The sequence below is a fragment of the Carcharhinus amblyrhynchos genome, chromosome 21 (genome assembly GCF_965287045.1).
Source record: "Carcharhinus amblyrhynchos chromosome 21, sCarAmb.v2.hapA, whole genome shotgun sequence".
NCBI classification, from domain to species: Eukaryota; Metazoa; Chordata; class Chondrichthyes; order Carcharhiniformes; family Carcharhinidae; genus Carcharhinus; species Carcharhinus amblyrhynchos.
Genome location: NC_137344.1, coordinates 36,292,131 through 36,319,331, shown reverse-complemented (window position 1 = coordinate 36,319,331; position 27,201 = coordinate 36,292,131). Strand labels below are relative to the sequence as shown.

General features: G+C 41.7%; 1 protein-coding gene across 1 annotated transcript in view; it reads right to left on the bottom strand.

The window, feature by feature from the left end:
- Nucleotides 1–2,339: 2,339 nt before the first annotated feature.
- The window catches only part of LOC145356363 (heparan sulfate glucosamine 3-O-sulfotransferase 3A1-like), a 145,970-nt gene continuing 121,108 nt past the window's right edge, over nucleotides 2,340–27,201 (bottom strand). Inside the window, exon 2 of the mRNA XM_080209029.1 lies at nucleotides 2,340–3,394. Within this exon, the coding sequence (XP_080065155.1) occupies nucleotides 2,773–3,394 (622 nt within the window). The 3' untranslated portion in view covers nucleotides 2,340–2,772. The remainder of the gene's footprint in view (nucleotides 3,395–27,201) is intronic.

Below are 27,201 nucleotides of genomic sequence, written 5' to 3'. Positions count from 1 at the left end.
CCATGCTAAATTGCCTCTCAGTGTCCAAGATATATAGGTTAGGAGAATTAACAGAGTAAATATGTGAGGTTATTGGGTTAGACCTGGGTAAGATGTTCTGCACAACAGTTGGTACAAACACCTTGGGCCAAATGGCCTCTTTCTATACTGTAGGGAGTCTATGATCCTCCACAAGAATGAGAACATGAACCCTTGCCAGTTAGGTGCAGCTCCTTTCGATATGTGCCACTTTGTCTCATGTGAGAGATGCAAGTATGATAGAGGATGTGGTGAAATTTGTCAGGGTGATGTGATAGTCATGGGTGAATAGATGGCATTGTGCACAAGCTGCGAGATGTGATTGTGAGGTTTATAACAGTGCTAAGTAGATGACGGTGAGGTGAAGCTGTGAATATTAGGTATGAGCTGTGACTGATGGAGATTGTTGGCAGCCAAGTAATGGGGCTGTGTTGCATTGAGCAATGGGGTACAGTTGATGGAGGGTGGTAATTGGAAATACATTTACTGACCTTGACCACTTATGTGAGCTCATTGAACTTATTTTAGCACTACATCCAGCCTCTTGTGGCTGCAATCTTGGTATTGATCTGCATGATTATCTATACTCGTAGTTTATCTAGAGGATCTTTCTCCTCTTTTCCACTTCCTGTACCAAGGCCTCTAGTACAGCTCCAGAGAACCTTGGAGTCAGCTCTCTGCCATGTTATGTCACTGCCTTTCTCAGGTTAAAGTCACTCCTGCCATGACTTTTTATCATTTTCTCAAGCCAAAATGAACCTCTCCTTTTAAGAGGCGCAGCCTCATTTTAAATAACATAATCCAGCGAGACCTCAAGGTCTCCTCTTAATACTTTGCACTCCTTCATCATGCATGCAGTCACTTAACATTGCATTTAGGATTGGCTGCGCATTGCAATTATTATACTGAGCGTTCTGCACAGTTGTTACCTGTATCAAAACAAACAGATACAGGCCAAGTACTCATCGCAATCATCATACTCGTTTCTGACCCGAGTCCAATTTGCCCCCAATTCTGAGAATAGACTTAAGTGGGTTAGGATTCTATTCATTGGCGTTTATAAGAGTGAGGGGGGATCTCGTAGAAACTTATAAAATTCTAACAGGATTAGAGAGGGTAGATTCAGAAAGAATGTTCCCAATGGCGGGGGAGAGACCAGAACTTGGGGTCATAGCTTAAGGATAAGGAGTAACCCTTTTAGGACTGAGCTGAGGAGAAATTTCTTCACCCAGAGAGTGGTGAATTTGGAGGATTCACTACCACAAAAAGTTTTTGAGGCCAAAACATTGTGTGATTTCAAGAAGGAATTAGATACAGCTCTTGGGGCAACATGCTACTGTGCAGAGGGACCTGGGGGTCCTTGTGCATGGATCGCAAAAACTCAGTCTGCAGGTGATCAAGAAGGCGAATGGAATGTTGGCCTTTATAGCGAGGGGGATAGAATATAAAAGCAGGGAGACCTTGCTGCAACTGTACAAGGCACTGGTGAGGCCACAACTAGAGTACTGTACGCAATTTTGGTCCCCTTATTTGCGAAAGGATATATTGGCCTTGGAGGGAGTACAGAGAAGGTTCACCAGGCTGATACTGGAAATGAGGGGGTTAGCTTATGAGGAGAGATTAAGTAGATTGGGCCTGTACTTGTTGGAGTTTAGAAGGCTCAGGGGCGATCTTATAGAGACCTACAAGATAATGAAGGGGCTAGATAGGATGGAGGTAGAGAGATTCTTTCCACTTTAGAAAGGAAACCAGAACTAAAGGGCACAGCCTCAAAATAAGGTGGGGGTGGGGGGAGCGGTTTAGAACAGAGTTGATGAGAAACTTCTTTTCTCAGAGGGTAGTGAATCTCTGGAATTCTCTGCCCATTGAAGTGGTGGAGGCTACCTCATTGAAAATGTTTAAGTCATGGGTAGATAGATTTCTGATCGATAAGGGAATTAAGGGTTATGGGGAGCAGGCGGGTAAGTTGAACTGATCCACTTCAGATCAGCCATGATCTTATTGAATGGCAGGGCAGGCTTGAGGGGCTAGATGGCCTACTCCTGCTCCTGCTCCTGCTCCTATTTCTTATGTTCTAAAGGGATCAAGGGATACGGTGGGGGGGGAAAGAGGGGGATCCAAGATATCAAATTTGATGCTCAGCCATGAACAAAATGAATAGCAGAGCAGTCTCAATGGTCAATTCCTGCTTCTAGTTTCTATGTTTCTATAAAACGTCTCCTTCTGTTACCATCTTCCTCCACATAAAAAAGACAACGATAACATTTAAAAAAATGATATCATGTCTTTACTGGCAAGTAGTGACTCCTGATAACAAATGATATTGTTATAAATACCCGTAACCTTTATTAAATGTGTGCTTTTAAAAACTCATAGGTGAGGTAAAAGAAATTACCCAATACAGAAGTAGCACCCTTAGTTAAAGAAATTTGTGAATAGAATATTAAGGTAATACAAAGAATTCGCAACTCTGTAAAAATAACAAGTCTTTTTTGCATGTTTTGGGATAACAGGTGTTGAAAATTTCTAAATAGTTCCAAGTAAAATTGAATTCTACTGCAAGTGTGCTAGATCGCTCATTCTATAACCTTGTGTGATATATGGCTAATAGGTTAAATAAATAACTCAGGAAAAATGCATATTTGAACATAAGGATAAAGTCACCTTGCTTCCAATAGATTTCTGCCCAAATTTTGCTCTCTTTCTTATCATTTTACTCTATATAGTCTTATAATATTTTACATATTTAGTTTTTCAGTTATCCCAGCCAAAGTTCTGTCCCGTCATTTGGTAAAATTTCATGTTGAAAGGCCTGTAGAAGTCTCTCAGCCTCTGAACCACCTCTGGGTCAATGTTGGGATGGGTTCTGCCTTTTGTTTTGCCCAGGCAATGGGGCTTGCTGCTGCCCTCTGGCTTCTTCAAGCAGGGGAAGCCCTTGGTCTTGTTGAAGTAGAAATGTTTGTCCGTGATGATCCTCTTTAGACCCAGAAAGTCTTGTACTTTGCCTAGTTCTCCTGCTGGGTCACTGATCAGCCTCTCTCCGCTCACAAACAGGATCTGGCCCATGGGAAAATAAAGAAGCCAATTCTCCAAGTGCTTGGCATAGATGCCAATCTGAATAGCACTCCACGAGGTGTCGATCAGGCCTGTAGTCCTGTTTTTAAAGGCCAAACTCTCAAAACTGGGAATATCAGGTTTTTTTGAGAGAGTTTGCGTATAGTCAGAAATAGCCCGAGTGACAGGGTCCCGAACCACCACTATTAGCTTGGCATCCTTGGACATTGCGTAGATTCGAGCAGCAGCCTCCTTGGTAACAAAGTAACTGGGAGTTTTCTCCATGGTGATTTGTCCGTCCAGTGTTTTAGGCATCAGGCCCCTGTTGAAACATAAAAAAAAAAATCAGAATTTACCTTGTATTCATTTATTTTTAAAATGTTACAATCCAGTTTAGATACAATGGGGCTACATTGAGATAAATTTGGCAGTGGATAAAATGGCTGCCCAATTTCCTCATGTAATTTACTTTCCCTTTCAAATAAATTGACAGGAAAGTAGCAGCCAATCCACTATAGCAGCATGTTTTATGCTCTTGCTGATTTGACCTTTCCCCTCAGTCGGTCTAGATTCTGATTTTGGGAGGGTTATGGGAGCAACACTCACCAGTTTAATAGAAGTGATAACCCTATAAAAAGTTCACTTCTCTCAGAAGAATGAAAGATTGGTCTCATTTGTTTCCCTCACTTCTACATGCCCTGCGCCTTGCTGGACTTCCCGATATGCTACGCTAAATCTTGATAATTTAAATGACATTAGCTTACATTTATTATATGGCTTTAACATTGTAGACCATTCCAAGGTACTTCACATAATCAGACAAATAAAAAACTGACCCCGATGAAGACACAGTGATTAAAACAAGTAACCAAAACTTGGATCAAAGAGAGAAGATGTGAGAAGGATTTGAAAAGAGAAAATAGGAGACGTGGGGTGGGATTTTCCAGCCCTGACATTGACGGGCATCCTTATGGTCAGGATAGGAAAGCTTCCGGTCCTGCCCACGATGATGCCTGCCTGTGGTGAGGCAGGAAAATCCCAGCCATGGTGAGGCAGAGAGGTTTAGGGAAGGAATTCCAGAACTTGGGTGTCCAGACAACTGAGAATATAACCAACAATGGTGTAACTATGGAATTGTGAATGCACAAGTGACCTAATGTGGAAGAATGTAGAGATGCTGAAGAAGGTTAAAGAAATAAGAAAAAGATGAGACATATGTTGCAATATAAGGTCCATAAGGGATAAGCAGCGTGATATCACTAGAAGGAAGTGTGTCTTATGATCCGGTCTCAGTTTCACTTTGACCTGTGGGTGGAACAGAGTGCACACAGCTCTGTTCCCATGTGCCCAGTTTAAATAAATGAACATACAACCTGTTTACACAATCCTTTATCGATGATTGGTGTCTTTATATAATAAAACATGGTAATGCGGAGATATTTAAATATGAAGCTGAGAATTTTAGGCTGGAATGTTACCATCATTCACGCCGGCCAGATCTTCCCATCCTGCTGCAGTGAATGGAGATTTAGCTGGGCGCCAAATTCTCCGACCTCATTGCAGTGCAACCGTGGCGTGAAAGGCCAGTAAAATCGTGCCCTCTAAGTCAAATCTATGCAGTCTCTACTTAAAGTTATATTCAATTTAAAAACTTGGACACCATAGCTTGTTCCTGTCCCTCTCATAGTCCCATTCTTGTTCCTCATCCCCTGAATTTAAAAAGGCATTTGACACATTTTTTACACAATCCTCCAAACTTTCCACCTCCTTTTGTATTCGAACCATCTGTTCCTTGCTTTGCAGATCCTCTCTCCTACAATCAATTAAGACAGTTTTGTTTTTTTGCCTCAGCTTCCAAACTCATTTGTGTCTGACGTAAAAGCTGATGGCCCCGAGGAACCCCCTGATTACCTTTGCCAGTTCCAAGTACAATTATCCTTTGTTTCCTCAGATTGAGCCAATCTTCTGGGCTGCTCCTGAGGTGCAGACCAATTAAACATAAGGCTTGGTCTGCTGGGTCCCTCACTGTTCACACAACGCACTCATTCCAGCTCAAGTCTGACAAACTCATAACTACTCTGCCATTTTATGGTTAGTACAGGATTCCCACAAACTCCAAACAACAACAAAAAATCCAATTTGCAAAGTCTTTGTACTGCAGTCCTTTAATTTGCACTCAGTAATTTGAATTCAAACAAAGGTAACAAAATGCTTTCCAAAAGCACTGATTACCTTCAATAGCGATTACATGTCGCTGCCTCACATACAGATGCAGCAGACTGACCATGTTCCATGTGTTATAATTGTTTTTTTTTGAAAAAAGGGGAGTATTTTATGAATGGAAAAATCCTAAACCATTGTAATAATACACACTGAGTGAATGGCAGGATTGCTTCACTGCAGTTTTAAAGATACATAGGCCTGGTTCATGTTTACACTGCCCAACCATCATTACAGCAGAGAGTTTCCTTCAGTGCAAGTTTTCTAGAATTTACTGGCTGCTACTAATTAAATCCCATCTTTTTAAGAGTTAGAAATTAGCTTGGGTGTGCTCTCCAGTCAGACTGCCCAACCACTCTGCGGAGGCACAGTGGTTAGCACTGCTGCCTCACAGCGCCAGGGACCCGGGTTTGATTCCGGCCTTGGATCACTGTCTATGTGGAGTTTGCATGTTCTCCTCATGTCTGCCTGGGTTTCCTCCAGGAGCTCCAGTTTTCTCCCACAGTCTAAAGATGGATGTGTTAGGTTGATTGGCCATGCTAAATTACCCCTTAGTGTCAGGGCTAGGGTAAATACGTGGGATTACAGGGTTAGAATTGGGATGGATTGTTGTTGGTGCAGGCTCGATGGGCTGAATGGCCTCCTTCTGCACTGTAGGGATTCTATGAATCAGTGGACGTAATAAATGAGAGGCCTATATGGAAAACGTTCCTCATTAAAATGTACCAGTGTTCCCCAGAACAAGCCACACCTCAACAGAGAGCTCACCCAAACAATGACGTCAATCTGGGGCACTTGGCCTCAAGTATTGGCCATGACGGGTGATTGGAATGGGAAACAGAGTGCAAGGGGCTTAGATAATCGCAACTCTGAAGGTGGGACTTGCTCCTCAGATGGGGGTGGAAGTATCACGCTTTGCTAATTGACGCCCCTATCAAGTGAAATGTGGCTGCGGAACAGCAATGTTTTCACACCTGGGGCGTGATTTTACCCCCCCATTCACACCATACACCCGCTACAGCCAAGTCACAGAATTTGGCCAAACCTCCGTTCACTGCAGCGGGATGGCAAAATGGTTGGAAAATTCCAGTCCGAGGCTCTAGTCTGACTTTCTAGTGAGGCAGGAGTGGGCAGATAAATTCTCTGTCCAATCTGTTAAGAAGTGAACCAGTTTGGTTCTATTTTCCCTCCTTACTGAAATCCACTTAGTCTGATCTTTTGAATGACAGCATTGTTTATTTAATTGCATCCGTCAGTCATACAGTATGGAATGGCTGAGCTTGTCTATCATCGTGATCTTCACTACTGCGGGAAGCTCAAATCCCGACACAATGCAGGGAGTGTAAGAAAGTACCTGATAAACATCAGACTGGCATGTCTCGATGTCCAGGACTCTGTGCTGAGGGATTCACTAAAGCTCGGGGCAGGTGCTGCATGGGTGCAATGGGGAAAGGCCACTTTCTAAGACCATCCCACGACAGCACACCGGGGGGTAGAAAACTGTGTAAAAGCCCTCACGCTGTATGTTTGACATGGAATGAACATTGTAAATATATTTACTGTAATTGCAAGTATAATGAGACTCTTCAGAGTGCTATATATTGTGTTTATAAAAACTGACCTTGTTTGAAATTTATATAAAATCAGCTTTGAACTTTCATGGAATTTATTTCAATAAATTCTATGAATAAAGTATACTTCTGGGGGAAGAAAGATACCTGATAGACATTGGATTTTCTGGCATGCTCAAATGTTAATGTGAGTGCTTGAGACCGTAGTTCCATGAGTTTTGCTTGGAATCATTTTATATCAAAAGGAAATGGCCTTGAATAAATGTTCAGCAAACAAATTCCATCTGTGTTCAAACTGTGATGAAAATTGCTTTGGGAAAATTGTGTTGCATCACCTCATCACCGGCATCTAATATTTTCTTGCAGTGAAAATAATAGTTTTCTCCCTCTAACCTCCAGACCCTGATATGAAGAAAGGAAATAAACGTGAAAATCTAATAGCACCACATTGTAGATAATATAGTTTACTTGGAATGGCCGGATATTGGTGTGTTTGTGTGGCAAGTGTGCAAGCATTATTGAGACTCCATATTATTAGACTTTAAAAGTGAAGTTTCAGTGACCCTTGACATGAAAATTTAAACTTTTTTTTAGATAATGAATACTTATTATTGGTGACGATGGTAGATTATTCAACACTTGAAGATTGCTCTGTTCTGAGTTTCTGAAAACAACCTGCACTCTGCCAACTAAACAGGCAAAGAATCATAAGATCTTGCCACCAGCAGATGATGAGGCCATTTGGCCCATTGTGCCTGTGCCGCCTCTTTGAAACATTCCCCTTCTTGAGGGCAGCATGGTGGCATAGTGGTTAGCACTGCAGCCTCACAGCTCCAGGGACCCGGGTTCGCTCCCTAGCTTGGGTCACTGTCTGTCTGCGGTTTGCATGTTCTCTCTGTGTCTGCATGGGTTTCCTCCGGGTGCTCTGGTTTCCTCCCACAGTTCAAAGACGTGTGAGTTAGATGCATTGGCCATGCCAAGTTGCCCCTTTGTGTCTCCTGGGATGCGTAAGTTAGTGGGATTACCGGGGTAAATACGTGGGATATAGAGGATAGGGCCTGGGTGGGATTGTTGTCGGTGCAGACTCGATGGACTGAATGGTTTCCTTCTGCACTGTAGGGATTCTATGATTCACAGCTTATTTGTCACTGAACATTCGCCTGTTTGAAATCTGTAAAAATGCAGGCCTGAAACTGAGTTAACCTGACTGCTTTTTGGTGAAACACAAAAGGTTTCTTGTATTTACAGTTAATGTGTTCATGTTTATAAGATTGAGGTTTGGACCAACAGTGTACGGTTAGATTTATTAATGATTTACAGCTGTTCTCTGCCACTTCAATCCATTCCCAAGCTCAGGGAATTTGAAATTCAAAAGTCAAAAGAACAGTTTAATTATTTATTAAAACTGCTGGCATTGCTTGAAGAGCTGTGTGTACAATACGTCAGCTCATAATAGCACTGCACAGCAATGCAGGTTACATTCTGATAGCTAAATCTCAAATGAAAAGGGACTTGCCTGAACCACTTAGTTTGATGCACAAGAAAATACAGATTGTGGATATTCATAAAGGATGATTTTAATTAGCTGGGAATCTGCTGGAACCCAAGATAAGTGAACAATTTATGTGGCTATGAAATGTTGGTCAGGTTTACACCAGATGTTTTATTTCAGGCTAAACACCACTTTAAAGATAAAAGGATGAAACCTGACAGAAATTTTATTCCAATGCAAAGCTGGCTTAAAATCTTACATTAGGTTTTGATGGTACTGAACTGCTCATAAACCAAGGTATTGTCAATGTAGACGAGGCCATAACACCGCTCAGAATGCGTATCCCAGAAAACTCAGCAATTTTATAGGCAATGGTGATGTATCTAGTTACTATACAGCATCATGAAATGAATCTGTGTCAAAATATTGGTCTCCAAACCACCCATAGCCTCACTCTCTTCTCTGTCTCTCTAACCTTATCAAGCCCAACAACCTTCTGGTTCCTCCAACTCTGCCCTGTTTTGAACCCCCCCACCCCCACCCCCGCTGCCTTCAGTCTACCATTGGCAGGCATACCTTTGACCATCTAGGAAGCTCCGAGGTTCCAGTACATCCACATCAACTCTCCACCTCTCTTCCCAACTTTAGAGTTTGTTCGTATCAATTATCGCTAATTAAGCAGGATTTGATGAATATTGGGGCTGTTTAAAAAAATAAAGTCAAAATTACCGTTTGTTTTCTTTAAAGTTTTTCCTATTTTGATGAGAGTTTATGGATATAATATTAAGTAGTTTTTTTAGTTCAGGAAAGTTTGTTGGATACCCTACTGCAGATGGGTTAGGGGTATAGGAACAGGGATAGCCTATTACATTATAACTGATCTATATTTTAAACTTCATTCACCCACCTTTGAAACAGATCCTTTAATGTCTTTCCCTAATAAAACTTTGTCCATTTCATAAGAACATAAGAAATAGGAGCAGGAATAGGCCATCTAGCCCCTTGAGCTTGCCCCGCCATCCAATAAGATCATGGCTGACCTGAAGTGGCTCAGTTCCACTTTCCCGCTTTCCCCATAACCCTTAATTCCCTTGCCTACCAAAAACCTATCCATCCATGTCGTAAATATATTTAGCGAAGTAGCCTCTAGCACATCAATGGCAGAGAATTCCAGAGATTCACCACCCTTTGAGTGAAGAAGTTCCTCCTCAGCTCCGTTCTAAACTGCCCACCGCACCGCCCCCCCCCCCCCCCCATTTTGAGGCTGTGCCCTCTAGTCCTGCTGTTCTTTGAGTGGGAAGAATCTCTCTACCTCTTCATTCTTGGAAATTTCAATTAACTCACAGCCTCCACAGCATTTTAACGAGAGTCTAGATTTCCACTGCTTTGTGTGAAGAAGTGCTTCCTGAGTTCACTCCTAAATGGCTTGACTTTAACATTAAAATTATGATGTAAACCTGACCGATATTCCATAATCACATATGGCATCTATGGATTATGGGGCAGCACAGTGACACACTGATTAGCACTGCTGCCTCACAGAGCCAGGAACCTGGGTTTGATTCCTGGCCTGGGTCACTGTATGTGTGGAGTTTGCACATTCTCCCCACATCAGTGTAGGTTTCCCCCCACAGTCCAAAGATGTGTGGGTTAGGTGGGCTGGCTATGCTAAATTTCATCAAATCATAGAATCCTACAGTGCAGAAGGAGGCCATTTTGCCCATCGTATTTTACCTGACCACAAACCCACCCAGGCCCTATCTCCGTAACCCCATGCATTTACCCTAGCTTGTCCCCCTGACAGTTAGTTTGACAGCTAATCAGGGGGAACTAGCTATAGTAAATGCATTGGGTTGTGGGGATAGGGCCTGGGTGGGTTTATGGTCAGTGTAGATGTGATGGGCCAAATGGCCTCCTTTTGCAGTGTAGGATTCTAGGTTCCAGCAGATTCCCAGCTAATTAAGATCATCCTTTATGAATATCTGCAATCTGTATTTTCTTGTGCATCAAACTAAGTAGTTCAGGCAAGTCCCTTTTCATTTGAGATTTAGCTATCAGAATGTAATCTCCTTCATTGTGCAGTGCTATTATGGTCTGATGTATCATACACAGAACTCTCCTTCAAGCAGTGCCAGCAGTTTTAATAAATAATTAAACTGTTCTTAAAAGTTCTTGGCTTTAACATTAGAATCATGATTGCTTGTTCTTGAGCCCTCCAATAGCTTTCCTGTATATGTTTGTTTTATTATTTGTTCATTCACGGCATGTGGCCATTGCTGGCTAGACCAATGTTTATTACCCATCCCTAATTGCCCTTGAGAAGGTGGTGGTGAGCTGCCTTCTTGAACTGCTCCAGTCCATGTAGTGTAAGTGCATCACATGCCCCAGCACCACTGCTAGCAAGAATGGAGAATTCCGTTCGCAACAGTGGGACCGGATAATTCCAGCCATAGGCGAGGCCAGAGAATTCTGGTTATAGTTCCAAACCAGGATGGATGTGGAGGTAAAACGGCAGGTAATGGTATTCCCATGCAATTGTTGCCCTTGTCCTTCTAGGTGGTAGAGATTGTGGGTTTGGAAAGTGCTGTCAAAGGAGCCATGGTAAGTTGCTCTTGGTGATGGAAGAAAGTGAGAGCAGTTCCAATAAGCTGCACAATGATAGATAAGCGTTGAATATTGATGATATAACTAATGATACTGAACTCTGTATATATGAGATGAAGCATAATGGACCGTGGACACAAACACAGAGAATATTGTTGGTGAAACTTTTTGTTGCTGTAAAGTATGCAGACAGCATGGGAGTATTCAACCCTGCCCTTTCCCTTCCAACCAAAGTAGAACAATACATCATTTTGAGCATGAGGATTTAGACCTAAGATTGTGATTCAATGGCTGGTTAAATCCTGACTAGACAAATAAATCTGTAAGATAAAGTTAGTATCCACCACTGAGCTGCTGAATGGGAAATGGTTTAAAATTGGTTCAAATCAAATTATTCTCTTATTATGCAATGCTGGACTTTAAAACATTGAGTTGGATTTTGTGGTGCCAAAGGCAGGGGATGTATCCAGCATGCATCACTACCGGATATTGGAGCATCATAGAATCCCACAGTGCAGAGGAAGTCCATTTGGCCCATCAAATTGGCAACGACCACAATCCCACCCAGGCTCTATTCTCATAACCCCATTCTTCTTCCTGACACTAAAAGGCAAGTTAGCATGGCCAATCCACTTAACCCTCACATCTTTGGAGCGTGGGAGGAAACCCAGCAAACTCCACACAGACATTGACCCAAGCTGAGAATTGAACCGAGGTCCCTGGCGCTTGAGTGCTAACCGTTGTGCCACTCCTGAAGCTCTGCAACTTCCAGTCTGCACACAACAGTGCACTTATCCAAAAGTTGCAGTAGTCCAGCCAACATTATTTTTAAAAATATTTTTACTCCATCCTTAAAAGTTACAAAGCCAATGCTCTGAATAGACCGGACAAATCCAAATCCATTCCCCACTTGCTCCAAAAACCAAATTCAAAACCCAGTTGAATCGAATTCACCGTTCCCATAAAAGGGACAAACATGATCCAAGCTGACAAGATGAAGCATTGCAGCCCATCTTGGGCTTGACCTGACACTTAATCTTAGCCAAAAGGCCGATAACTGGTCCATCCAACACTACTCCCTAGAGTTCACTACTTCAAACAACAAGTGAGGAATCAGTGTGAATTTGGGATAATGGCCCACTAATTACAAATCAATTGCACTTTTAAATTTTAATTCAGTATTTTCAGGAAAAAGAAGTTTCCTCTCAACTCACAGATACTTAATGAAGAGGCTCACACCATTTATAAAAATTAAAATTAATTGATTTTTTTATAGCATCAAACCTTTTAAAAATCTGATAAATCTTGTTAAGATGTAATATCTCTGACATTTCCACATGATTTATCAGACGTTTTAAATATCACTTTCTAAAATGACATCTCTGATGAAAATTATTGTACTACTTCACGAACATGCTTAATTTTTAAATTTTGTAAAATGAATTGTGATGACTAAAAGTCTGATTTTTCTAATGCCTTTTTAACATGATTTTCCAACATATTTGTTTTAACTGCAGTAGCCGTTTTCTATTCAGGTTTTGTAGTGTAACAACAACCTGCCATTTATCCCTGAACCAGCCTGTGCTACTGGGCTGCTGGACAGGTAGTCCAAATTCTTGGCACCAGAATCACAGGAGGTCGATATAGAGATTCATTCAATGTTAATGGTAAGTACTGACGTTCAAAATCCATAGTTCTTTGCTGGATGGAGGTCACTTAGTCCAAGAGGTGGGTGCTATATGGCAATCAGGAACAGAGTGGTCACTAGGTACAATTTAAATTGCCCAAGGGGGTTGAAGAAAGCATTTTCAAATTAAATTTTCTCCAGATTGTCCAGGGATTTTCTCTGGCACTTCCACCTCTCCAAGGAGACTGCATTGCTTTTAGTGGAATGGCAAGTTGTGCGGGATGGGTTGAATAAAAAGATTTTTCCCCTGTTCGCCATTGTTCAATTAAGAACGTCAACATTTAATTCTCTTCATTAAATTCTATGAATGCTATGTTTGTGAGTGATGAATCACAGCCTGTAGTTGAGATCACAGACCAAGATGGCTACTCCAATTTACATTACTGTAATTCCACATTCCAGTCTAATTGAAAGGGAGACAGCCATCCCACCAAATACATTGACCTTGTGGGGAATGTGAAATTACTGTGAAAATCACCTAGGCGCCACGCTCCACAACCAATGCACCTAACCAGCACATCTTTTCAGATGCTGGAAGGAAACCGGAGCACCTGAGGGAAGCCCATGCAGACTCCGCACAGACAGTGACCCAAGCCGGGAATCAAACTTGGATCCCTGGCGCTGTGCAGCAGCAAGGCATTAACCATTGTGCCACCACGCTGCCCCAGTAGTCAACCATTGAAGATGAACCATTAAGACTAATCATTGGACAATGCGATCCTAAGATAGCTTTCCATCGTAAGCTGATCAAGTTACCTTTGGAATACATGGGCAATAACCTTATTTGGATCCTCACATTACAGGCCATATCTGTAAGTTTACATACGTGTTTTCTCAACAGAACCGAAGACAAGCAGCTAAGAGGCTGAGAGAGAAGACCCAAGTGGCTCCCTCCTATCACTGTCTCCACCACACCTGACAAACCTCAAACCCTGTTAGCAGACCATGATCATCTAGGGACACTCCTGTTGCAGACAGAGACTTGTTAAGAAAGTCAGCCTAGCGTTACTGTGTCAGTGTGAAATATCTTTAAATCAGAAGCATTGAGACCACTGAATTCAGCCTGAAGCTGCCCGTGTCACCAAAGTACAGGCTGCATATTATTTTTATTCTAACTTGGCCAACCTATTCTTCTGTTATCTATTTATTTGTGTGTATAAACTCCTAAATATGTGCCTTTGTGTGAAAGTCAGAGTGAATTTTATCATTTTACTTCAATCAGTTTAAGTGTAATAAAGTTAATCACTTTCTTTGTTAAGAAGGCCTGTCTGATTTGAATCTTTTATCACAGCATGTAAACAGTTAATTAATCACTGAATTCTCAAGAATATTCCTTTCAAACAAAAATAATCTGTGATCATAATACTGCACATAAAATACAACACAGCCTTCTGGTGATTGAAAATTGTAAAATATGAATAGTGATTGAGAGTATTGGAGCAAACGGAAAGACTCAATCAAGGAAAAGATCTATTTCTCGGTTATCACAGAAGAATCACAAGATCTGAATTTCAACTGAAAGAAAATCTTATACCAGATGTAATAATGAATGAGATTGAAATGTTCTGCTGTGGGAAACAAAATCTGAAATGTGAAAGGCAGAGATTTTCCGTTTTCAGAAAACCATTACTGGCACAGTGGTTAGCACTGTTGCCTCAGTGCCAGGGACCTGGGTTCAATTCTCAGGAGACAGTCTTTGTGGAGTTTGCATGTGCTCCCTGTGTCTGTGAGGGTATCCTTTGGATGTTCTGGTTTATTTCCACAATCCAAAAATGTGTTAGGTGGATTGGTCAAGCTAAATTACCCCCTTAACCCCCCTGACACTTATGGGAATATGGCCTGGGTGGGATTGTTATCAGTGCAGAAGGGGTCAAATGGCCTCCTTCTGTACTGTTGGGATGCTATTTGAAATTAAATTGAGAACTTACAGTTGGACCTGTAAATCTGGGCATAGTACACAATCAGGAATAGGGGCTGAGTAATTGTGAGACTCCAAATGACTCTCTGTGACAAAGGCAGGAACAATATTTAATGTTAGATGTTGAATATACATTGGATTTGGAGAAACAATGGAAAAGCAAGACAAGGTGCAGCATACTGAAGAAAATTGCATAATTCTTGAAGTTATACAAGGATGATTAATAAACTATTAAAAGTGAAATCTGAAATGCGGTTCATCAAAACTAAAGAGGAGGGTAAAGAAAGAAACTAGAAAACTGTGCTTGGACTGTAGATTGAGGGGATGTCTTATGGCACAGTAGTATAGTCCCACTGGGTGAGTCTCCTGGTCAACCACTACTTTAAAAATTACTTCATTCTTCAAGTTACAAAGCGAATGCGTGGAGTGGCCTGGGCAAACCCAAATCCATTCCAAAAACCAAATTCTAATTTCAATTTACGGTCCCCACAAGAGAAACAAGCAAGATCCAAGCTGACAAGATGAGGAATTGCACCCCATCTTGGGCTTGATCTGACACTTGGGCACAATCTTAACAGTCATTCACGGCATGCTCCTGCTGCAGCGAGGTTGGAGAATTTGGCGCCCAGCCAAATCTCCGCTCATGCAGCGGGATGACAAAATCCCGCTGGCGTGAACGGTCGTAACATTCTGGCCTTGATCTTCACTAAAGCAGAACTTGTAAAAGGCGACAAATCGCTACAGTATTTTGCCAAGCCCAACCACGTAGAAGTTCATGGACATCAATGCCCTCTTAGGGCATGGTATCTGAAAAGAGGGAGTGTGGATTGTATCAAAGGAACTTTGGGGAAGTAAGAATAAAATATAATGAGAGCAAACAAATTCAAGTACACATTAGAAGACAAGTCATTTAAGAAATACATATGTAGAAGACATAGATGCAAAGAGTGGACACTGCTTAGTTATGAATTGAGCAGTTGTACCATTCAAGTTAATGTAGGAGTGGATGAGATAAGTGGGTGACATGTCTGAGGAGACAAGCAATTACAATATAAGAGTTTGCCAGCAATAAAACCACTGGAAGAAAGATATGTTGTTGGCTGCATTGAGGGATAGAAAACAGAAGCTGTACTTTGTGTTACAGCCAAAAGATGTCTGTCCATATTTTTTGGTCTAAATTCCTTAAGTAAACGCTGAAAACATCAACAGAGTATGGATCGCTTACACTGGAATGCAAGGAACTATTTTAAGGATATTTCTGCTATGGAATACCAGATTGATATCATAATTAATGAACAAGCTGCTCTGTTAATGCATCCTTGAGGAAAAGTATCATTGCACTGCAGGAGAAAATAAAACTGGAATATGATCGAATAAAGGACGCAGAAACAAATACTCCAAGAGAAAGGACAAATCTGATAGTAATTGTTGAGAAGAGAGCTGGTAGGTTGCAAATCTGCTCGGAAACTACATAAGGAAATCATTAGAAATTGGAATGGTGCCTGAGGACTGGAAAGCAGCTCACTAAACACCAATCTTTACAAAGGGACACAAAGATCTGCAAGCGGTAAACCCGACATCTGTTGTGGGTAAAATATTAGAAGATATCTTGAAAGGGGGATAATGAAAGACTTAGATAGGTTTGGTATGGTACCAGAGAAACAGCATGCATTTATATGAGGAAGTTCATGACAAATAAACGTTCTGCACCTCTTTGAGCAAGTGGGAAGTCTTATTGGCAGTTGAAAAACTGGACAGAATACCAGCCGTGGCTGCGAATGAATCCATGTTAACAAGGCATGTGGTCATTGTGAGTTGCCACAGAGCATTGATAGCAATGTCATTGGTGTTTGCAGTGTAGAAAAGTGATGTGAAGCTGAGGTCAGAAAACTAAGACTTTGTAGATAGTTCAGATGTAATAATGGACAAAGGCAATTAATCTACAGAAGAGAAATAAACAGTAAGAGTGTACATTTTAGAATACAACACACAAAAAAAGCACACTGAAACTAACAGCACAGTTAGTAGCAGCAGTAAGAAAAGTTATTTGTTGATAGTGTTTGAACCTCCTGACTGATACTGGCTGGAATTCTCCAGTCTCACACATCCCGCTACGACTGCACTCAGCCAAATCTCCATTCGCTGTGGCAGAACCAGAAAATCCCAGTTGCAGGCAAGGTCGGAGAATTCCAGCCACGGATTCAGTACAAGCTATTGCTATGACCATACCAAGAACATTGTGAACAATTCTCGTCACTATCCAAAAGCAGGGACATCCAGGATCTGGGGGCAGTCCTGAAACAAGCAACCAAATTGACAGAATAAAGGATATAAGCTGCAGAGTTTGGGATCAGCCTGGAAATACTTCTAACAAGAGGAGGCTAAACTGAACCATTACAATCTGTTCAAAATTGTCTCAGACTCTGAACCCGTTGGGTGTAGGCTCCAGTTTAGAAAAGAGCCGTGGTACAGTAAGCTCCATTTAAATTTATATATTTACAATGATGGAATGGAATTTCCCAGGATCAGTAAAATCCACTAGTGTGGAAAAATCTAAGGGAGAACTGGGTAGATATTTGTGTTTGGAGGTAATTGAGACTTATTTGTTTTAGGGCCAGCCCAGAAGACTGAAGGGTCTTTTCTACTCCTTTACATCCTTATGTTGCTAACTTAAGCTAGGAAAACGTAGGTTTTCAGACTTTTGATTCATGACGAAATTAGTGCATAATTTAACATTGTTAAATAATTTAGCAAGTTATGTGTGTTTCCAGTTTTCTGATGGTTAAAGCTGAATGCAGCAAGTTGTGTATCTGCAATATTCTTTATGGTGGCTCAATTTGTTTGATGTGTTCTCTTTGGTACTGTTTTGACTCCAGACATAGGTCACTAAAAAAATCCATGTGCATGAAAGGCACGTTTGTGACATTAACACGTCGGTGGATAACACGTTAATGTAGATTTGATCAAAAGAGGAACAAATTGTTGGAATGTGGGGCTACTGGGAGCGTCAGCCTAAAACTTCACAGTCAGACGATTGTTCCAGTGCAGGAGGAGGTCCTTCGGCCCTTCATCTCTGTGCCAGTATTATGACAATAAATGAGCAATTTACCCAATACCACACACCCAGCTTCTCCCCATAGCCTTGCACATTCTTCCTTTTCCTCATCCCTGGAGCCATTCTTGTAAATCTTTTCTGCACTCCCTGCCTTCACATCCTCCTTAAAATGTGATACTCCAATTAAGGCTGAACTAGTTCTATACAAGTTTAACATAGCTCTCTTGCTATACTCTATGCTCTATTAATAAAATCTGAGATGCAATATGCTTTATTAGCCACACACTCAACCTATCCTGCCACCTTCAATTGCATATGCATATAGATACCTATCTCCTGTTGCTCCATTGCCCCTTTTAGAATATGTACCCTTCATTTTGTATTATTTCTTTGCATTCTTTCTACCAAAATAAATCATTTCCCACATCAAATTTCATCTGTCACTTGTCCTCCCATTCCACCAACCTGTATATTTGAAGCTCTACACTATCCTCACTCACAATTCACAATACTTCCAAAGCTTCATGTCATCCTCAAATTTTGAAATTGAGAAGGTTTAGTTCATTAATATCGATAAGGAAGAGCAAAGGTCCCAACACCAACCCTTGGGAAACGCCACTTCAAATCTTTCTCCAGTCTGAAAAACATCCATTAATCACTACTCTGTTGTCTATCACCCAGATCATTTTGTATCCATTTTGCTTTCTATTAATGTCATGCCCATTGCATTACAAATCATTCATCCCTCTTAAAAACAAGCAGCATCACTGAAACTTCAGCTACCACCATTCCAACTCATCAGTAAGTTGGACTTCTTGCTTGTTGCTATTAAACTTACAACAGTGAGCACAATTACAAGTGTCTAATCAAAGTCTTTAGTAAACACGGGCCACATGATGATATTTTAATCACACAATCTCAAGTTCAATTTATTCATAGTTGTACAGATTTGTGAAGAAGTCAGCATGCACTGTAAGGATAATCTTGGAATCATAGAATCCCTACAGTGCAGAAGAGGCCATTTGGCCCATCAGGTCTGCACTGACTCAGTGACAAAGAACCAGGCTGTCTCCCCACTCATTTACCGTGGCTAATCCATCTAACCTACACACCTTTGGACACTAAAAGACAATTTAGCATGGCAAATCCATCTAATCTGCACACCTTTGGACTGTGGGAGGAAACCGGAGCACCCGGAAGAAACCCACTCAGACGGGACAAATGCAAACTCTACACAGATCCAAAGTCGGAATTAAACCTGGGTCCCTGGACCTGTGAGGCAGCGGTGCTAACTACTGTGTCACCTTGCCACCATTTTGGGAGATTTTTGACATGGATCCAAATCAGTGAAACAATGACTGAACATGGTGAATGTTCCACTCAGTTGAGTCCAGTTATGACAATGAGGGTCCTATGGATGTCATGGGACCCAGACTAATATTTTGAAGGGGCCAGTTGCCTCATGTTGGGTAAGACCAGAGCGCTGATCTGAAAAACTCTCTTGCATTCAGCCCCAAAGATAGTAAACTAAAGCCCTGAAACTAGGCTGTAGGAATGCGTAGAAAAATCGTCTGAAACTCCCCTATTATTTTAGTGAGCACATCTATTTCAAACATGTCATTTGTTTTGAACAATATGAATTTGAAAAATACAAGTAGCGTATTGAGACGCCAAGATAACCAGAGAACCCTAATCTGCAGCGTGGCAGAAGAATTTAACATAGCGAGCACAATGACCTTGATGGTGGAGTTCATAAAGGCTAAACCTCTGAATTCATTTTTATTCATTATTTAACTTCTTACATTATTATTTCATTTGATGGTGGCCCTGATTCTACAGTGTCTCCTGAGTGATTTCCATTTCAAATAAATTAAGTGGGGACTTTTACAATATGAATATAATTTCCAGTGGAAATTAAATTCCGAGTGCCTAATGGTTACTGTAATAGAAATGGTCAACATATTTCCAAGGGCTGTTATTTCACTTAAAGAAGCTATTTTCTACAACACTACATCACTATCACTCACTTTCAGACCTCACTCGCAATTGACTGTGACTGCTGTTTTGTGAAGACAGTTTGAAAGGTGAAATGGTATGGGCTTTTTACATTTCATCTAATGTAAGTTGAGATGAAGCCACCTAAATCAAAATTTTAGATAGCAGACACACGAGACTGAAATGTTCCTTACCTTGCAAGGCCTGGTTAGGAATGTTACAGATTTGTCTAACCTATTTGACCTTAGCCAGTAATCAGCATTTACATAACCTGTTTATCACTGAGATTTAATTTGCATCCCAAACCTACAAGGTCAAAACTATTATTTATCTTGGCCGGGAACTGTGAGCTCCTAGCTCCATCTCATTGTACTAGGGTAGTGAACCCATTCCTTCATCGCTACCTCTCATGTCCACCATTTTCCATAACAAAAGGGCAACACAGTGGTTAACACTGGTGCCTGACAGGGCTAGGGACCCGGGTTCAATTCTGGCTTCGGGTGATTATCTGCGTGGAGTTTGCACGTTCTCCCCATGGCTGCCTGGGTTTCCGCCGGGTGCTCCGGTTTCCTCCCATACTACAGAGATGTGCAGATTAGATGGACTGTCCATGCTAAATTGACCCTTAATGTTGTTAGGATTAGCTAGATAAATATGTTGGGTTATGGGGATAGGGCCTGGGTGGAATTGTTTTTGGTGCAGACTCGATGAGTCGAATAGCCTCCTTCTGCCCTGTAGGGATTCTATGATTCTACACAGAAATTTGGTTGAAATTATGGGCTGGATTTTACAGCCCCCCATTTGGGCATGTTTTTGGCAGAAAGACATGTAAGTTACAAGTGGCGGCAAGACCACCACTTTGCCACCCACCCCCAAGCTATCCCATGTGATATGACAGATGGGTGGGTGCCAAGTTACGGCCCACTTACCACTTTAAATATATAATTTATGGTCAATCAAACTTGTTACCAAGCCAACTGATCCAAATAATACACTGTCCCCACCATAATATGGTTGGCGTAGGCAGGCAGGAGTAGGGAATATACTTACTTAAGCAAACTATTTAAAAGAATGGGGGCGGGGGGGGGGGGAGGAGCAGGCGGTACTGTCCCAGAAAGGAAAAGGAGTAAAATTTGAAAAATGACAAATTTGTTTGATTTATTATTGTCACGTATTAGTATAGAGTGAAAAGTATTGTTTCTTGTGCACTATACAGACAAAGAATACCATAGGGAAAGAAAGGAGAGGGTGCAGAACGTAGTGTTACAGTCATAGCTAGGGTGTAGAGAAAGATCAGCTTAATATGAGGTAGGTCCATTCAAAAGTCTGGTGGCAGCAGGGAGGAAGCTGTTCTTGAGTTGGTTGGTACATGTCCTCAGACTTTTTTATTTTTCCTGAACAGGTGCCATATGCTCTAAAATGGAACGTCAGTTTGGATTAGTACCAATCCTTTAACTTGTTTATCCCATCTGGTGGGGTACTCCCTGCCTGGTCTCCAAATCCTGCCCCCCCACATATCACCCCCTTGCCAGGCTCCCCATTCCTAATTCTAGTTCTCGCCTGGTTGATGCCACTCTTGTATTTATATTTTGCTTTTTAGGATGTAGAATCATAGAAACCCTACAGTGCAGAAAGAGGCCATCTGGCCCATCAAGTCTGCACTGACCACAATCCCACCCAGGCCCTACCCCCATATCCCTACATATTTAGCACCTGGGTGTCAAAAAGCACTTCACAGCCAATGAGGCATTATTGAAGTGTAGTGACTGTTGTCCTGTCAGGAAACGAGTTAGTCAATTTGAACATAGAAAGATCACCTGCAAAAGTAATTAAACAAGTGACTGGGAAATTCATTTTTGCTCATGGAGGAATAACTGTTGGTCAGGACATGAGGAAAGCTCCCTTAAACCTCTTTGAGATCTGCAACAGGATCTTTTACATTCACCTGAGTTTATTTTAATGTCTCTGAAAGATACTAAAGTGTCAGTGTAGATTATGTGCTCAAATGTCCAGAGTAGAATTTGAACCCATGATCTCCTTAGCCGCAGGTAAGAGTGTGACCAATGAGCTAGATCTGGAAGTAACTGAGGGGAAACCCACTTAAGCAAATTTCAGAATGGGTTAAATGCAAACCCAATCTGTCATTGGATCATCCTGCCTTCCTGAATATGGATTCCAGGACTGATCTGGTGGGAGTATAATGAGAGCGGAATGATGGATAAGATAAATAGCTGTGCATGTATGGATACATCAGGGACTGAATTTACCCAGTCTGTTTATGTTGGGTTTGGAGCCATGCAGGATGTGAAAATAGGAGGGAGCCATGTCAGCACAGCTCCCTGATGTATTAATGTTATCAAGGATATTTCCTCAGATAGGTGGGGGTGAGATTGGGAAGTGCATCAGCTGTTAGGTCTATGAGGGTTGGGCAGCCAATTGTCACCGTTGAGACCCCATTAGGGGTGATTTCTGACACATTTACAGTCCGTCACCCAAAGGTGATGCCAGCTCAATGATGGCTGCCTCACAATGGCTGGCTGGGGAGCCATTGGAGTGGAAGGTTCCATGCCTTTTTGATAGAGGTCACGGGCAGGGAAGGCCCATAACGTGGGGGGTTTATCCTCTGCTCCAGGGGGCTGACAGGTTTCACCCTGAAAATATTTCATCTCCATCGATGCCTATGAGGGCACCACCATGTTGAGATGACCTCACAGTCTCCAAACTGGCTCCACTGCATCCACCTATCCCAACAGGGCTGCCGAGGCTCCAGAGCCACTGTGACTTGGGTAGGGCCGGCAGCATCGGGAGCCCGTTTGCCATCCTTAATAAGAAGGCAATCGCCAATCAGGAGCCCATGTCCCAAACAATTTTGCCACCTGCCACTGTGGAATCAGGGGCCCCCATTTGGCCCTAAACTTGGGGTCCCAAAAGCTGGTGGCAAAATCTACTTCATTAAATCTGTGTTTCTATTGGGGTGAACAGGATCAAGGGTTATGGGGAGAAAGCAGGATTAGGCTATTCAGATACTGGATCATGATGAATGGTGGAAGAGGCTCAAAGGGCCAAATGGCCTCCTCCTGCTCTTATCTTCTATGTTTCTATGTAAATGCAAAACAGGCATTAAAAAGAAAACCAATGATTGCCTAAGAAGGTAACATTTTTAAAAATCCAATTGACTATAGTAACTTTTAAGTTGCTAAATTGATTTGGAATGGTAGCATCTTAATCAAACTGCAAACCAGAGCAATGCCATGGGAGATTTTCCAATATTATTGAAAGATCTTTTCAAGTGGTTAGAATGGAAAACATGTCCAATGATTGTGTAATCACGTAATGTGTGGATAGACAATCTTTCTACTTTTATAATGTTTCCAGCCCCACAGTCAGTGGAATAATGTGTGTGATTAACAATCTGAATTGGCATTTTCCATTCAACAGCAAAGTAATTAGGTCACAAGTATATGGTCAAAGCAACTCTTCGGTGCTATGCTAATTAATGACCCCCCAACATACATTAATACCACTCCTACTCCTCGCTCTACAGTTCCCCGAGCAGTAACCATTGCAACAAATAGCCCATCAATAACCAGTTCAACTTCAGTGCGCAATGGCATTACCATAATCTCAAACACAGGAAACAGGTTCCAAAAGTTGCTAACAGCTAAAGGTGAATTCTACAAAGATATTGTTCTTTTCTGCCTCAAAGCTACACAATAAAATCTCAAATTATTGATTTGTTGGTGTCACAAATGGGCTTACATTAACACTGCAGTGAAGTTACTGTAAAAATCCCTTCATCGCCATACTCCAGCACCTGCTCAGCTACACTGAAGGACAATGCACCTAACCAACACGAGTTCTGGATCATGGGAGGAAATCAGAGCACCTGGAGGAAACAAACACAAACCCGGAGAGAACGCGCAGACGCTGCACAGTGACCCAAACCGGGAATTGAACCCGGGTCCTTGGCACTGTGAGGCAGCAGTGCTATTACTGTTCCACTGTGATGCCCCAGTTTACTGCAGAAAATAATAAATGGCAGATCCAGGTCTGGCTCTGGAGAAAACCCACTGCCACGAGCTCTCTGCTGCGAGAAGGGTACAGCATCACTCTGCGGCATACAGCCTCCTATCCAAGTGAGTAGCCCTTTAAATACATTTAGTATTCATTCTTTTAAAGGCTTGAAGAATCATCCAGTGACTGAGCAAGGTATGGCATGATTTGAATATATTTCAGAGTGGGGCATGTTAAAATTTCGTGCCTGAACAACTAATAAAACATGAAGTCATTCATTCATTAAGTATTTTCATATTCCTGTCACATTCTATATCTTCTATTTACTTCATTTAACACTCTTCTATGAGCAAGTGCCATTATATAAACTAATATTACTTTATACTGCAAAACAAAGCAGTGAGAAAATAATATGACCCAATAATTCACCATGGAGACAGTTCCCAAAATCCTAAGATTACCAAATCCAAGTTATTGTACTGGTGGGTGATGACCAGAAGGACTAGAGTCATAGAGTCTCCAGTGCAGAGAAAGCCCTTTGGCCTATCAAGTTTACACTGCCAGTATCTACCACTAAAGGCACGCTAATCCCATTTCCCTGTACTTATCCCAAATTCTTGAATATTATGATTTCTTAAGTATTCATCCAAATATTTTTTAAAGGTTATAAGGTTTTCGGCCTCGACTACCTTCCCAGGTGGTACATTCCACATTCCCACAACAACCTGAGTGGAAAAAGTCAAATCTCCTCTGAATCTCCTGCCTCTTACTCTAAAACAATGCCCCCTTATCATTGACCCCGCAATTAAGGGGAACTGCTGCTCAATACTCACCCCCTCCCTACCCTCAGATTACACTTCTTCAGCAGAAATATGGTGGGGGGAGGGGAAGTTCTGCCCTCTTTCAGTCAGAACAGCACAAGAGAGCTGAATTTTGCTGCCTTATTTGCAGCCAGTGTGACTTTTTTAACAGGTAATGATTTAAGTAGCCAGCGTTCCCACACAAAGTAGGCAGGTCTCTCAATAATACACTCAAATCAGAGTGCCTTGAAATATTTGGTACACTGGAAGGAGCATGGCATCTCTGTCCAGTAGAACTAAAGGCAGCCTGACCATTAGTAAAAGGGACTCTCATTCAAAAAATTATCCCCATAGTCTTTGAATATCATTATATTGATATGTTCAGAAAAGCATTTTTCCAACTTTGTACATTCACATGGACAATATTACAGATTTTGAAAATGGGTAAATGCTCACCATTTGAGAAATATTAAATATGGCAGCCTTTAAGAAGTTTATCAATGGTAATCATGAGTTTAATGTTAGCTAATATGGCACCGCAGGGAAAGCCTCTTGTTGATCCCAGAGCTGTGTAACGCTAAGCAAGTTCTAATTTGTGACTCTTTGGCACTTTTCTTTGCTAAAACGTGTCAGCCGAATTAGCTTTGAAAACTGATATAATGAGTGACAGGGGTTGTGGGTAAATGCAGCTCCGTTTTTGACAGCGACTCTCAAATCTTTGTCACTTTGACCTTTCTCACTGCTAACACCTGCTCATCCTGCAACACGGTCTCTACGACTGTGACTGCAGCTGCTTATTGGCCGGCTCTGCAAAGGTCGCCGTGCCCCTCCTTTGTCACATGACCTGACATGGAGGTCATGTGCTTGATGTCAGGAAGTGACTAGGTTTGCACAACACATGTGAAAGTCATTCATTAGAGAGGATAAAAGATCTCATGTGGTCCATTTTACCATACTGTAGGAACTTCTTCCAACTCCCTCAAGTACTGAATTTCCTCGTTAACTTCAGAAATCTGTGGGAATTTTTTTTTGCACTGAAACACCAGCAAAAGCTGAGCTTGTAACTCTTGGGTGTCTGAGTCTTCGAATTAGATCAGCAAATGAAACCAGACAGTATTTCATCCCGTAGGGCTGGATTTTACATACCCCTGCCTTTCCTCAACCCCCCACCAATAGATGTGTTTTTAGCAGCGAGACATGTAAAATACAATGGGTGCCAACCCTACCACCTACTCATCCACCCGAGCTATCCTCCACAATTCAGTAGATGGCTAGGTGCCAAAGTCAGCATCCCACATATCTAAATAAACAATGAAATGTCAATTGAGTTTGTTACCAAGCCAACTGACTGAGATGTTAAGCTGTCCAATCCATAATATGGTTGGCACAGACAAGCTGGCGTGAGTGGGCAGAGTGTTTGTTAAGGCCAAGTTGAACAAAGGTGACAATGAATCAAAAAGACTAATATAAGTTACATAATTATTTTGTTGAACAAGAATTATTTTGTTGAACAAGATCCTGCTACTGTCCTTAAAGGAGAATGCAGCCCCATATAATATAATCATTGATGTTAATAAGGTGAACAATTTCATCTAGAATGGATGCATAAATTACAAAGGAGAACTCAACTATTTATCCCTCAACCAATGTCACTAAAACAGATTGTCCAGTGATTATAGCGTTGTTGTTTGTGGAACCTGGCTGTGAGCAAATTTTGCGCATTTTCCATAGAGTCTCAACAGTGCAGAAGAGGCCATTTGGCCCATCGAGTCCTCACTGACTCTGAGTATCTTACCCAGGTCCTCTCCCTGTAACCCCACACATTTTATATTGCTAATCCATCTAACCTATAGATTTTATGAGACAAAGGAACAATTCAGCATAGCCAATCTACCCAACCTGCATATCTTTGGAGTGTGGGAGGAAACCAGTGCACTGGGAGGAAACCCACGCAGACATGGGGAGAACATACACACCCCACATAGACAGTGGCCCAAGGCTGGAATAGAAACCAAGTACCTGGCACTATGAGGTAGCAGTGCTAACCACCGTATCACCGTACTGCCCAATTTTAACAGTGACTACATTTCAAATGCATTTAATATGTTTGGATGTCCTAAGATGGTAAAATGGGGTACATAAATGCAACTGCTTACTCGTGTACATTTTGTAGGACAAGAGCTACGTGTATAAATTCTTTTCATCTGAACCCTTTCCTCCTGAAGTAAATATTGTAATGGTTTGAAAATCGGGCGTTTGCTCTGATGAGTGTAAGACGAAAAGTTTTGGCAACCTGTCTCTTTTCTCAGCAACTTTTTTTCCAAAGGTTCGATTGCTTCCAGAGATAAGGTGGCCCTCTTTTTCTCATCTGAGTGAGTCAGAACTAATTAATTCCAATTTGTTTTCTATTAATTTATGGGTGTCACTGGCTGCCCATCCCTAATTGCCCAAGGGCAATTGAAAGTAAGCCACATTGCTGTGGCTCTGGAGTCGCATGTAGGCCAGGTCACTCCTTTTTGAAACCATTTAATGATTCAGACTTCACCGCACTATGGGTCAGCAAGTTCCACAAATTCACCCCCCTCTGTGAGAAGTAGTTCCTTATCTCAATTTTAAAACTACCGCCTCTCAACCTATACCTGTGACTTCTTGTTCTGGATTGCCTCACAAGGGGAAGCATTTGGTCTACGTTTATCAATCCCTTTTTGGAGTTTTATATATCTCGATCAGATCTTCTAAACTCCAGTGAGTATAAGCCCAAATTGTTTAATCT